Source organism: Sander vitreus, chromosome 8, assembly GCF_031162955.1.
Source record: "Sander vitreus isolate 19-12246 chromosome 8, sanVit1, whole genome shotgun sequence".
Taxonomy (NCBI): domain Eukaryota; kingdom Metazoa; phylum Chordata; class Actinopteri; order Perciformes; family Percidae; genus Sander; species Sander vitreus.
Genome location: NC_135862.1, coordinates 30,010,703 through 30,023,396, shown reverse-complemented (window position 1 = coordinate 30,023,396; position 12,694 = coordinate 30,010,703). Strand labels below are relative to the sequence as shown.

General features: G+C 38.6%; 1 protein-coding gene across 1 annotated transcript in view; it reads left to right on the top strand.

Moving 5' to 3' along the window:
* Window positions 1-12,694, top strand: part of hydin (HYDIN axonemal central pair apparatus protein) — a 106,920-nt gene that overhangs the window by 38,730 nt on the left and 55,496 nt on the right. The window contains 7 exon segments of the mRNA XM_078258062.1: window positions 4,869-5,015; window positions 6,725-6,728; window positions 6,909-7,118; window positions 8,837-9,004; window positions 9,119-9,293; window positions 10,417-10,529; window positions 11,989-12,116. Coding sequence (XP_078114188.1) covers window positions 4,869-5,015; window positions 6,725-6,728; window positions 6,909-7,118; window positions 8,837-9,004; window positions 9,119-9,293; window positions 10,417-10,529; window positions 11,989-12,116 — 945 coding nt within the window.

Here is a 12,694-nt window from a genome sequence, read left to right as displayed (position 1 = left end):
TGCTAGCAAAGCGTTAGCTTTCTGGCTCGTAGCTGAGCTGAAGGGTTCTACGAGCTGAGCGGACTATATAAATAAGGGAGGCAAGTCGTATCTAAGGTCCTTCCTATTTCCTGGAGGAGTGAACAACGTTTGCATTGCATTAGAACCTTATAGGATGGTAATGATTGTTCCAGGTATTAGTCCAACCCTCAGGCGTAAACGGAGTTATTGTTTGGAAAAACTTTAGATTTTGATTGTAAAACAAATTAAAATATAAACTAATGTTTTAAAAATAGGTTATTTGGCAAGTGACCATGGTATAAGCGGGTTAATGCCCTTCGAGGTGTCCATTGTCAGGTATTAATGAACTTCGCCATTGTCCATTAATACCTGACAATGGTCACCCGCAATGTGTAACGTTACTGCGGCCGCAGCCTGAAGAAGCGACCAGAACAGTGAACGGGATGTGAGATAACGTTGTTCGCTGTGAAAACAAAGTCAGTTAAGAGGGGCAGTATAGCTTACTTCTTGCAGCTTGTGTGTTAGCGCCATCATGTGGCGTTCAGAGGACGAATTGGAAATAACAGATTCACGTTTCCTTTTGTTTTAATGTAGCGCATCAATTCCGGTGTGGTGTTGTAGTTTTTTCTAACGTTACTAGTTGTTGCAACAGCATGTAAAAAACTACAAAAGTTTGCTATGCCAAAAGAACGCTAATCTCGCGATAAAACAAAATGACGCCGTTAAATGGTTTGTGTTAACGCTGTTAATAACGCGTTTAACTGACAGCACTAAACATAACAGATTCACATTTCCTTTTTATTTTAATGTCGCGCATTAATTTAGAACAGTAAACAGTCAGTTTCACTAGAACTCCTTTAGTAGGTGTCCTACAGATTTTTTATAGACACCCTGCAGCCAATCAGAATCGAGTATTCACCCAGGCCATGGTATAATACTAAATATTACTTTTATAAACTTATTAACTTACTTATAAACTTTTGAAACTTAATCAACTTTTTTTTCATAAATTGTCGTAATTCTCAGCAGCTTTCTGATCATGTCAGTTTCAATAATGTGGTGCCGAATCATCTGGCATCATTGATTGTCTCTGGGCATCATATAGAGCAGTTCCACACCATACTATTCATTAATATTAATTTTAGTTCTTATAATTTTCATTCAATGAGCAATCCTACTTGCCCACTCTGGAGTTCTGGGCTCATGGCTGGCGCAAACTGGACTAGTGGCTGCTGCTGAGGAGCTACAAGAAAAAATGTGATTCTAAACATGAACGGGGGTTTGCAGGCAACGTTGTATTATTATTTTTTGCGTGACGACTAGCATCTTGCACTGCTCGTATAGCTTAGCTTACCCGTCTCATCATCTTCATTTGTAGTTTTCTAGAGCTTTCCTCTTTTTAATTGTCGCCATTTCAGCGCCGTTTTTGCGCTTATTGTTATCTATTTTTATAGATTATTTTTGGTCGCGGATCGCATCCTCTAACAAACACCACTGACGTGTTACGAGGTGACGTTTTGTTTTGTTTTTTAGCAAGCTGCCACCATCAAAACATAATTGTCATAATAGCCAGACTGCGAGTGCGAGTGGGCTGTATTAATGTAGAGAACGGTGGGCTGCAAGAAAAAAATAAATAGGCTACTGTAAATAAAAGGAGGGGTCTGCGAGTGCAGGCAGCCTAGGGACAGCATCCATGATATATTTCGGTTATGAATTCAACCCAGTGACTGTACACCGGCCCTTGCGACCAAAAAAACAGACCGGCTCACCGGGAATTCTCCCCGTGCTCCCGATTAGCCAATCCCGGCCTGGTACACCACACATAGGACAAAAAAAAAAAAAACTTTCTGGGTTGTTTGCATTTTTTTGTTTAAACCAATCTCAATTGTCTTGGGCGGCGCTAAGCTCTGGAAGCAGCAACGGTGGCTCTGCAAAATGGTCTCAGGAAAGAACCTGTGGCGAAACATTTGCACCTCGCAAAAAGCAATATTAAACAAAGTTAACTCTTCACAGAATGCAGTAATGTGAGCTATTTAAATTAGCCTGATACATGGTTAAATGTATCGTACCAGTGTATCGCTGTGTACTTCGTCCATACAAATCCTCTCCAATCAATTCCAAAACGTCCCAGTTAGAGAAACATATTCTTTGTAAATCTTTACAATAATTTCCCAAAAGGACCAAGCAGGCCTGCCTTATTGCATGATCCCAATTTTCTATATATATTTCAATATATTTCCGTTGTTTCCGGACTACTTGCAAAATGAATCCTATAAGCTGTAGACTGTTCGCCTAAGAAATTACAGTTTTGTATGAATGCATTATGGTACAAGAATGCAAACATTAGTGAGTATAATTGTTTCTCTGAACAATCAGATAAGACTGAAGTGTAATTTACATGTCATCTCAGAGAGAGCGACACATTATAGTGCTTATACCTGTTTTTCTTAGTTCACAGAGGCTTACCATATTAGATCAGATAAAATTCCACATTATTGTCATTGCACACAGTAGGTACCTGGACAAAATGCAGTGTTGGTGCATCAAAAAAGATGGCGCAAACAATAGCAAAAGTGTAGATAAACACGAATATATAATAAACAGCTCTAATAAATGGAAAATTGATAGTTATTTAAACTTAAGTTAATAGTTATTTTACTTTTAACAAACAATGAAATGGTAATTTATAATGTTTACATATCATTAGTAATGCTATAAGTTGGTTTATTTTAACGGTTTATTGTTGCAAACAAATCATAAGATATATATCATATTAAATATTTGTAAATGATTACCAAATTGTTTGTAAACCGTTAATAAACATTATTTAGATGGCTATTATGATTATAATATCTTGTTAATGGTTAATAAATACTTTGTAAAGCATCTATAAATAAATATTAAGATAGCACCATCAAGTGATCATCTCTTATTTATAGATCACCAAAAAATGGTTTCATTTGGCAAAATGAAGGTTTCTTGATGCCTTTTAAAATTACTAATCTTTAGCTAATTATTATAAGCATTAGTTGGAACTTTATAATAGCTGTCCAAATAATGTTTATAAATGGTTTACAAAATAATACAATAACCATTGACAAAGTATTAACTATCTTTTTATTTTACACTTAAAAAATAACAAGTTGTGACATTACTAATAATAAGTAAACATGAAATCTTTTCATTGTTTAACAGTAAAATAACTATAAAGCAAAGTTGAATTAACCATTTATTGATTGTTATTATAAAGTATTACCTACACACTGCCACTGTGAAATTATTTAAACACGCAAACCGTCTGATCGGGAGTTAGAAATTATAAAGTAGTATCAAACGGAAAAACTCAATTAAAGTACCTTAAACTTAAATGTAGTAGTTGAGGAGATCCACGTAGTAACGTACCACCACTGGAAATAAGGAAGGTAACAAAATTACACAGCCATAAACCAGCGAGTCTTTCTCGCTCTCTCTCACACACACAGTCAAACAGACACACAGACACACACACACACACACACACACACACACACACACACACACACACACACACACACACACACACACACACACACTTGCTCCCATCACTTTTTTCCCCAACAGTCTGCTGGAAGTGAGATGTTTGTGGTTTGGTAGTCTTTCATGTGTTGATTTTTTAGAAAGACTGAACACACACTATCCATGAAGGAAAGAACAGAAGGAAGATGTGTAGAGAGAGAGAGAGAGAGAGAGAGAGAGAGAGAGAGAGAGAGAGAGAGAGAGACACAGATATGAGAATGTGAGAGTGGGCTATTTCTGTTTTGAGCCGTGCTCTTGCAGAGTCATCATCTGCTGTCTCACCATCTGTTCCTCTGTCCGCACCAGTGGGTTTTAAAGTCTTTCTAAAAAGCTTCTTTTTTTCCGAGGGGGTGGTGGGGGGCAAATGGTTTTTGCGGGCTCTTACAAACTCTTATCCACCAAAAAATGCACCCAATTTTTGACCTAAAGTATTTGTTCGCCCCTGCATCTTACATTGCTGGACGTACTAATTTGTGATCTCCCCAAGGCCAGACATCAGGCCAGCTCATCCTTTAAAACAGCATTCATCACAGACTGACCATACAACAGTGCCCCCTGCTGGTTACATCACTACCATCCACCCATGAGCTTACATCAGTACTATAGCATTCAACAAATGTATGTGCAGACCTAAGTGCACACACACACACACACACACACACTTTACGCGCGTGCACGTACACACATATACACACACACACACACACACACACACACACACACACACACACACATACACAAACACAAACTATGGCAATAATGTAGCCAGTGTTTGGTGATTTAATATAGAGCTTGTCCAGCCCAGCTTTGAGATGGCTTCACTCACTAAATCTCTTTCATTCTCTTCCATGTTTATTCAGCACTTCACTGCAATCTATCCTGACCTGTTTCCTGCTGCTTGCCTATTAAAATTCCTCTTAATTATAGAACACTCTGTTTAATTAACTTGATGGATGCACCCAGTCTGATCCCACAGGGAAGGAGAGAGTAGAGCTAAAGATTTTCTTCTCCACTTGGGTATTACAATATATGTTAATGATATATTAGATATACAATAGATGCTTGCATAATTTGCTGTTAGTTTCTGTGTGCATGTGTTACTCTGCTACCTCATAGACATCTTGAGGCTTTCAATTGTCTATTATCATGGAGCTGAAAAGACGGTTTCATATTTATTTTCTCTTCTCATTTTTCTTCTCATTCATGCCTCTTGTCATTGATTTTCCCTGTTTCATTTATTGCACGTCCATTTGTGCAGCTTTAAAATAGATATTTCACTTCAGGGATGTTTTTTGGTGATTTTGCCCCCATAGAGAGACAGAGATGCTGGAGGCAGAGAAGGAGCAGACGAATCCAGAAAATGAGACTGAAGGAGGACGGAGTTCCTCCAGAATGCTTTCTCCTGCCTTTTCAGTTCCTCTGAGCCCCAGACCTGGTGCAGATGAGCAGAGCAGCACACAGTGCCGTCTGGGTGTAACAAAGGTAGGCAAATGCTCCCTTGTAAACAAATCAGGGTTTTCCTGAGATTTCCACTTTATCAAGGCATGGAGAGAGCCTGCAGTAATGGGCAAGTCCTTCTCCATCTCTATGCTGCCACATGCCACACCCATGCACATACACACATTTTTTGTGTTATAAACCTCAGTGTGGAGACTCTCCCCTCTGTCATCGGCGTGCATAACAGCTTTCTACTTTTGAATGCATTGATATAATAGACTGATAAGAGTATTTTACAACTCAGAGGAGTCGTCATGATAGTTCCCTGATTTATAATACTTATAGTGTTTGCAATACTAAAGTGATGAGATAATACTTTGATCACATCTGTACATATGTTTGGCATATTTTATTTTCGAAATTGATTAATCTATTGATTTGTCTCTAATATATATTGCATCAAATTTGCTTCTAGTCCATACACTGTAGCAAATATGAACAATATTCTCCCACCAACAAAAACAAAAGCTTTTAGTATGAATTTTTTAAGTCATTGATTCATCGGCTTGTTGTGTCTGCACTACAAATTAATAGTACACACCGCTAGGTAATATGTAAATTATAGAGTGTGGTCTAGACCTACTCTATCTGTAAAGTGTCTCGAGATAACTCTTGTTATGATTTGATACTATAAATAAAACTGAATTGAATTGAATAGTGCAAACTCTAAATGAGAAATGTTCTGAAATACTAGAACATATATTTGCTCTCTTGCTAAGCGTAAGATAAGAAGATGAATACCACTGTCATATCTGTACATTGAATATGAAGCTAGATCCAGGAGATAGTTAGTTAGTTAGTTAGTTAACTTAGCATAAACACTGGACCCAGAGGGAAACAGAGAGCCTGGCTCTGTCTAAAGTAGAACACTCAGCATACCAGCACCTCACCATTTTCACTAACAAACATGTTATATCTTCTTTGTTTATTTTGTACAAAAAACAAAGTGTTAAAACAACTAGTTGTGGTTTTACGGGGGGGTTGAAACATACAATGGTTACCAACAAAATAAAAGATATAATCAAACTGTATTCATATTGTGAGGCAATTTGCTCACAAAAAAATAAAACATAAACAACACAGAGGATTTGTACTCCCTGCTGAGTCAGCCAGCCAACTTGAGCTAACGTTAGCTTTGTAGAGATTGTGGGATTTCCCAAACTGTATGAATACCACACATATAAACACACACACACACTGCTTTGCTAGCTCAATCGTGTTGTAACTAAGATATCTGCTGAAAAATAATTTTTCCATGGATAGATCGTTAGCCACTATGTCCACAAACTTCACATTTAGGCTATACATAGAGCCGTGTCACAGACTCACTGGCATAGCTGATGTGATCCAAACATTTCCAATAACTCAAAAGCATTGTATGATAAGGATTAATTAAAGGCAGGGTTGGTAACTATTTCCAATATACGGCACTTTTTATATTTTGTTTGAACACCCCGACAACAATAAATAACTTATGGGCTCTGAAAAAGGAGCGAAAAAAGATCTGTTATCTGTAGCTGCTGTAATCCTGTAAAAATGCCCAACAATGACTGCCTCGCGGTCCGCTTGGAAAGAACCAATGAAATGCCTCCTTGTCCCGCTGCACGTACTCTACCACTCCCGTGTACGAGCCTGAGCTCAATGTGCGTCATCGTCACATTGCTAACAGTAGTCATGTTTGTTTTAAACACTTGGTATGATAATATTAGGTGTTTGCCTACAGGTGAATGAGACATAACGTGAGAAGAAAATCCGATGGATGACTTTTATAAATATGTTTGAGAGCTTCTGTGTGAAATTGTATTAAAATGAAATGAATCTTGTAAGTTCCACTTGTTTTCTTTTTGTGTCTGTAGGTGTTTGATATCTCGCCGATATATGGTGAACTGCAACCCGGGGAACAGCAGCAGGTCATTTTGTATTTCTATGGCCAAGAAAATGTCAGCAGAGAGGCAGTGGCACAGTGCCATGTAGTGGAGGGGCCTACTTATGAAATCAAACTCAGAGGAGAGACTTCAGTAACCAGCTACAGCCTTGACTCGACCCATATTGACTTTGGTCTGCAGGTATGTATACAGGGCTCCTTTACCCAGACTTTATATTCTTAGTTCTTTATCCCAACAAGCTCTACCAATCAAATAGTTATGTTTCAGCTTAGTGTGTGCAGATCTTTAAGGCTAGGATTAGGCCATGACTGGCGTTAGAGACTGCTGACAGTAGCTAAGGGGGGAGGATTTACCACTGCTTGAGCTCCATTATCTTGTGTTCATTTGCCTCTTTGCTGTCCTGTTATTCTGCTTTTATTGTTCTTGTTTTTTCCTTTGTCATCTGTTACGACTGGCTCACAGGCCACAACAAAAGAGGTAGATGCACAGCAACGTAACAATAATAAAGCGACATTCATTAAATAATAATGAAAACAACAGAACGATGAGGTGTGATTGTCAGTATCAGTGATGAATGAAGGTGTATGGATGTAATGGAGAATGTGAGGTGTGCATGTTGTCAGTAGTTAACAAAGGGAAAACTCAGACAGAAAACATGTTGGTGCGCAGTCGGGAGAATGCGGCCGCCTGGTCTCGGGACAGGCAGGGTTAAATAGTCTGGGAGGACCGGCCAGGTGATCACAGTCAGTTCATTATCGCCTCCACTACACCTGCAAGTTAACAAGACAAACCAGAGTACACATGTACGACAGGCCCAGGGCCGTCACACATCTATTTTTTTTTTTAAACAAAACATGGGATTGTGATTCATTCTACCATTTTCGAAAAGACGCTGACAGGCCAGGGGGAGTGTGACAGATTTGTTTGTGATTGTGGATGAAGATGTGTTTGCTGCACTTCTGTAGTTTGTTTCATGAGTATTTGCTTTTGCTTACTGTAAGTGTTTTACTCTTCCCCATGCCATTTCTTTTTATTATCACAGAATCTAATGCCGAGGGACAGATAGTGAGATAAGTGCTCGTATGTCACTGGGATACACATGTATATAAAGATATAATATCTGCTGTTTCGAATGGCATCAAATGTGTTTTAACCTCTAAAGAGACTGGTGAGAGGAATCATGTTAACTTTGAATGTCACTGCATAGTGTCTTCACAGTTTGGCCTTTTGCACTTCCACTCCCTCTTTAAGTATGCAAGACATCCGGACCAGTTATCAGTGATATTCAAGTCAAGGCCATATTGATTTTTGATTTAGTTGAAATGAGTGATTCAGCAGAACATTTCTCTGACCTTCCTGTCTATTCAGCACAATTTGTTTCTCTTGCTGTTTCTCTCTCTCTCTTACTCCCCGTGTTGTTTTCTTGTGGTCAGTTATATTTGTCCATATTAGTAACGAAGTCCTGAAACAACTCCCTTTGTGCATGCAGACACTCAGATAGATGCTTTCAGATTTGGAGCGACACTTTTGAATAACTTTTAGTGTTTGTCTCTCTCTGTCTCTTACTCGTTCTCACTTTTATAAAAATGCCCTTGTGCTCGTATCACAGAAACAACTATCACCTTATCTTCTTCATTAATATATTTTCATGGTAGGTATGACCTTAAACATGAGGTTCAAACGGAGGCCAACATTATGCATGCTTTTCTAGAAAACTGGTTTGCTTGCTGTAGTGTATCACCTTCCCAGAGCTCCCAATCCAGCTAAAAGACACTAGGTGGAGTGGTTTTACCAAAACCTTCTGTTTGCCATAAAGCAAAAAAAACGTTATTTTCAACGTAAATACAGGTGCTGACAGTTTAAAAAGCAGTGTTGCCTCTCCCCTCTGTTTCTTTCAGCTGTTTGATCATGAAGCGGAAGCTGATGTGACCCTGAGGAATACTGGTAAGGTGGGCTTCAAATTTAGCATCATACACCCTCAAAGGGAGGATGAGGAGGCAGATGAGGACACAAATGAGAAAGGACAGGAGCTCAAACCGGGCCGGGCCATGGTCATCCCCACCGTGGTAAGTTCATCTCGGGACTATTTCCCATTATTGTGGGAGGGTCATTTATTATGTATAAGGGTTGTTTGTTTTTTTAAACCATTTTTGTGTGTGTGTTTGTTTCTTGTGTGTCAGGGTCACATTGATGCTGGTGCAGAGCAACTTCTGCATGTGCGCTACCTCCCGGGCATCCCCGAGGTGTTTGAGAAGCGGCTTCAGCTGCAGGTGGCTTTCCTGCCACTGCAGGACATCCTGCTGACTGGAGAGGGAGTGTTCCCAAGGATCCGCCTGAACTTGCCACAAAACCTGTGTATGATGATCATATTCTTACCTTTTCCTTTTTTATCTATTACTTTGCTTATCATTTAAAGGGGTGGTTCAGAATTTTGGACATAAGACCTAATTTCCAAGTGTTCTGAAATACTAGAACATATATTTGCTCTCTTGCTAAGCGTAAGATAAGAAGATGAATACCACTGTCATATCTGTACATTGAATATGAAGCTAGATCCAGGAGATAGTTAGTTAGTTAGTTAGTTAGTTAGTTAGTTAGTTAGTTAGTTAGTTAGTAGCCAACTTGAGCTAACGTTAGCTTTGTAGAGATTGTGGGATTTCCCAAACTGTATGAATACCACACATATAAACACACACACACACACACACACTGCTTTGCTTTGCTTTGTTAGCCAGTGTGTTATTATATCAGTGGAGAACGTTTTCAACACTTTTCATCCAGTCCTTCCAGTTGCAGAGTTCACTGGTGCTAGGCTAGCGCAAGTCAATAGTATCTGCTAGCCTGGCATTATAATTTATTTGCCTTGGGTGTACTATGGAGTGGATAAGACTGTTTTTAGTGGCAGGCTAGCAGATACTGTTGACTTGCGCTAGCCTAGCACCAGGAAACTCTGCAACTGGAAGGACTAGATGAAAAGTGTTGAAAACGGTCTCCACTGATAAATAACACACTGGCTAACTTGGAAATGAGGTCGTATGTCCAAAACTCTATACCACCCCTTTAAGCGAAAAAAGAAACTGTATCTGCAGTAGACTACAATCTATTTTCTACTGTATACCGATTCTATTTGCCCAAATGCAATTATGGTGTCAGTAATGCCACTGGAAGGAATTGTTCTCCGTGCATTGGAATGGTCAATTTGAAACTTAGTCAAACTCAGTAAACAGCAGTTAACAGAAAGTGCTTAACATGTAGTTTAATAGTTTAGAGTTAGCTACAGAAAAGAGCTTGGCCTCTAGAACTTAACTTAGCCCCTACAGTAGTAGGTAATCCCTGTTTTGCTGTTTTGCTCTCTTACACTTTTTGTATTAAAAAGCATTGAGCCCAAATCCTTCAGCAGGTCTCCCTAATAATCATGTCTCCATGCTAACAAATATCGAGACAAGAGAGTTATACTTAACTCTCTTTTCCCTTGCAGCAGAGGAGTGCTACAGTGATGTGGTGCAGCAGGCCAGAACAGCTGTGGAGTTTATGAATGGAATTACCGCTGCTTGTGGAGGAGCAACAACCGAGGCCAACTGCACCCTCACAGTCAGTGACTAATACAAACGACATTAATGTTACTCTTAACAAATCTATTCTTCCGTATTGTTTTCCAAAATTGGTCATGTAGGTTACTACAGTAGTAAGCATGCTGTATTTAGTGTAGTGAAAACTGTACAATACTTTGTTTGAGTGCACAAAGAATAACCAAAACCAATTTGTTTATTTGTTCTAATCCACAGAGTGAATCTTGTTTAATGCAAGAATGTTATATGTATTAAGAAAAGATGCGTGCCATTGTGGTCAACACATATGGTGCACATGCTCTTTCTATATGGGTATGGCAGTGCTACAACATCTCTGCTGTTAGTAACCAGCCTATTCTACAAGGCTTTGCCTGCTTCTTATCTGTGTATTGATTTTCCAGGGAGTAGACCAGAGAACCATTGAATTACAATGGAAATTGCTATTTTCTGCTTATCCCCTCAGTATTTACTCATGGTTTTGTGTTGCCCGGACATCCCTGACAATCCCCCTAACTGAAATGTGGATAAGGACAGGAGAGATAAGGACTGCAATACCTGTATATAAACTGAAAAATTGTCAACATTACAACTTTATCCACAAAAACCCATGATCTCAGGGACTTTCTATCTGTTTTTATCATCAGAAGAGCATGGCAAACTGATTTATAAAAAGTTTACAGTTCAGCTTTTGCTTGATTATCCAGTATTATAATAATGGATAATCAAGCAAAAATGCATTTATAGGAGTCTAAATATATTTAGACTCCTATAAATGCATTTTTAAAGTCATAATTACAATGTGACTTTGATAACAATTATGCATTATTATGCAATTATGATTTGTCTAGTAAGAACAACAATCCAAAGTATTTCTAATAAAAATGTTATTCGTGAAAATACTTCAGATCTCTAATGATGTCAGCCATGTTATCGTACAATAGCCTTCTAGATACATAATACAGATGTCTGCAGTTGTTTTTTGACATATTTGTTTTTTGACAAAACATATTCTCAATATTTTTAATGATATTCTGTGAGTGAGTCAAATGCATTTTATTTATATAGCCCAAAAAACCTTTTAAAGCTTCAGTTGGTAATATAATCAGCACATCTGAAAATCGCCACAAATTCCATGATAATGAGCTAATTTAAAGTCGTCAGAATCTAAACTGACAGCCGGCTCTGCTTTACAAGACTAGCATCCAATGCTTAAGCCTTGAATCATGTCAAGTGATATCCGAAAATATCATTTTTACCTAAATCTCATCCAGCTGTCATTCTGTACTGTACGTTTGATGAGACAAGTTCTTAAAACGAGCTTTGACTAGTGAAAACAGATTTTATTGCTCTTACCATTTAGACTTTGTGCTGTTTGCTTATATAACTCCTCAGTTTTGTTTGTAACTTTTGAGTGTTTACATACTCCGCACTTCTGTCTCCCTCTCCATTTTCCTTTTCTCTCTTTTGCCTGCTGCCTCTAGTATGAAGAGCTGCTTCACATAGAGATTGAGAAAACATTGGTCAAACAGAATGCTCTCGCTGTGACCAGTAGCCTGCTGGAGCTCAGCGACTCGCAAGGTTCCTCCAGAAAGTGGCACAAACTTAGCCAGTATGTGTGTACACACACACACACACACACACACACACACACACACACACACACACACACACACACACACACACACACACACACACACACACTTTGGCTGAACAGATGGTGCACTCACTTGACTGAAACAAGAACTGTGTTGTGGAATTCAAAAGAGTTTGGGTTAATGAATAATATCTTGCTGTGTAGTTTTTGTTCTGTGGTATTTGTGCAAATTGATGGAAGTCATGGTGTGCATTGGCTGTTTCCAGTCATACCATATTGTGATCCCTTGTTTGACTTCCACAAATATACGCTGCAAACTACGACATACAAAATAATCAAGTTGATATTCAAAGCAAAGAACTGTGTTCTAAGGATGTCAATGATTAACCGCTTTACTGACAATAACAATTTTGACCGATTAATACTATCAGTTACAGTAAACAGTTAAAACTAAAATTAAAAAAAAGTAATTAAACACGCTTTTTAGCTAGTGCAGTACTTTGCATTTGCAAGTTGCGTTTGAAGCTCTTTTTTTGCTAAGTTTGTGGCTCTTTGCTGGACCGTGCTTACAATGGAGAGCTGCGTGACACATG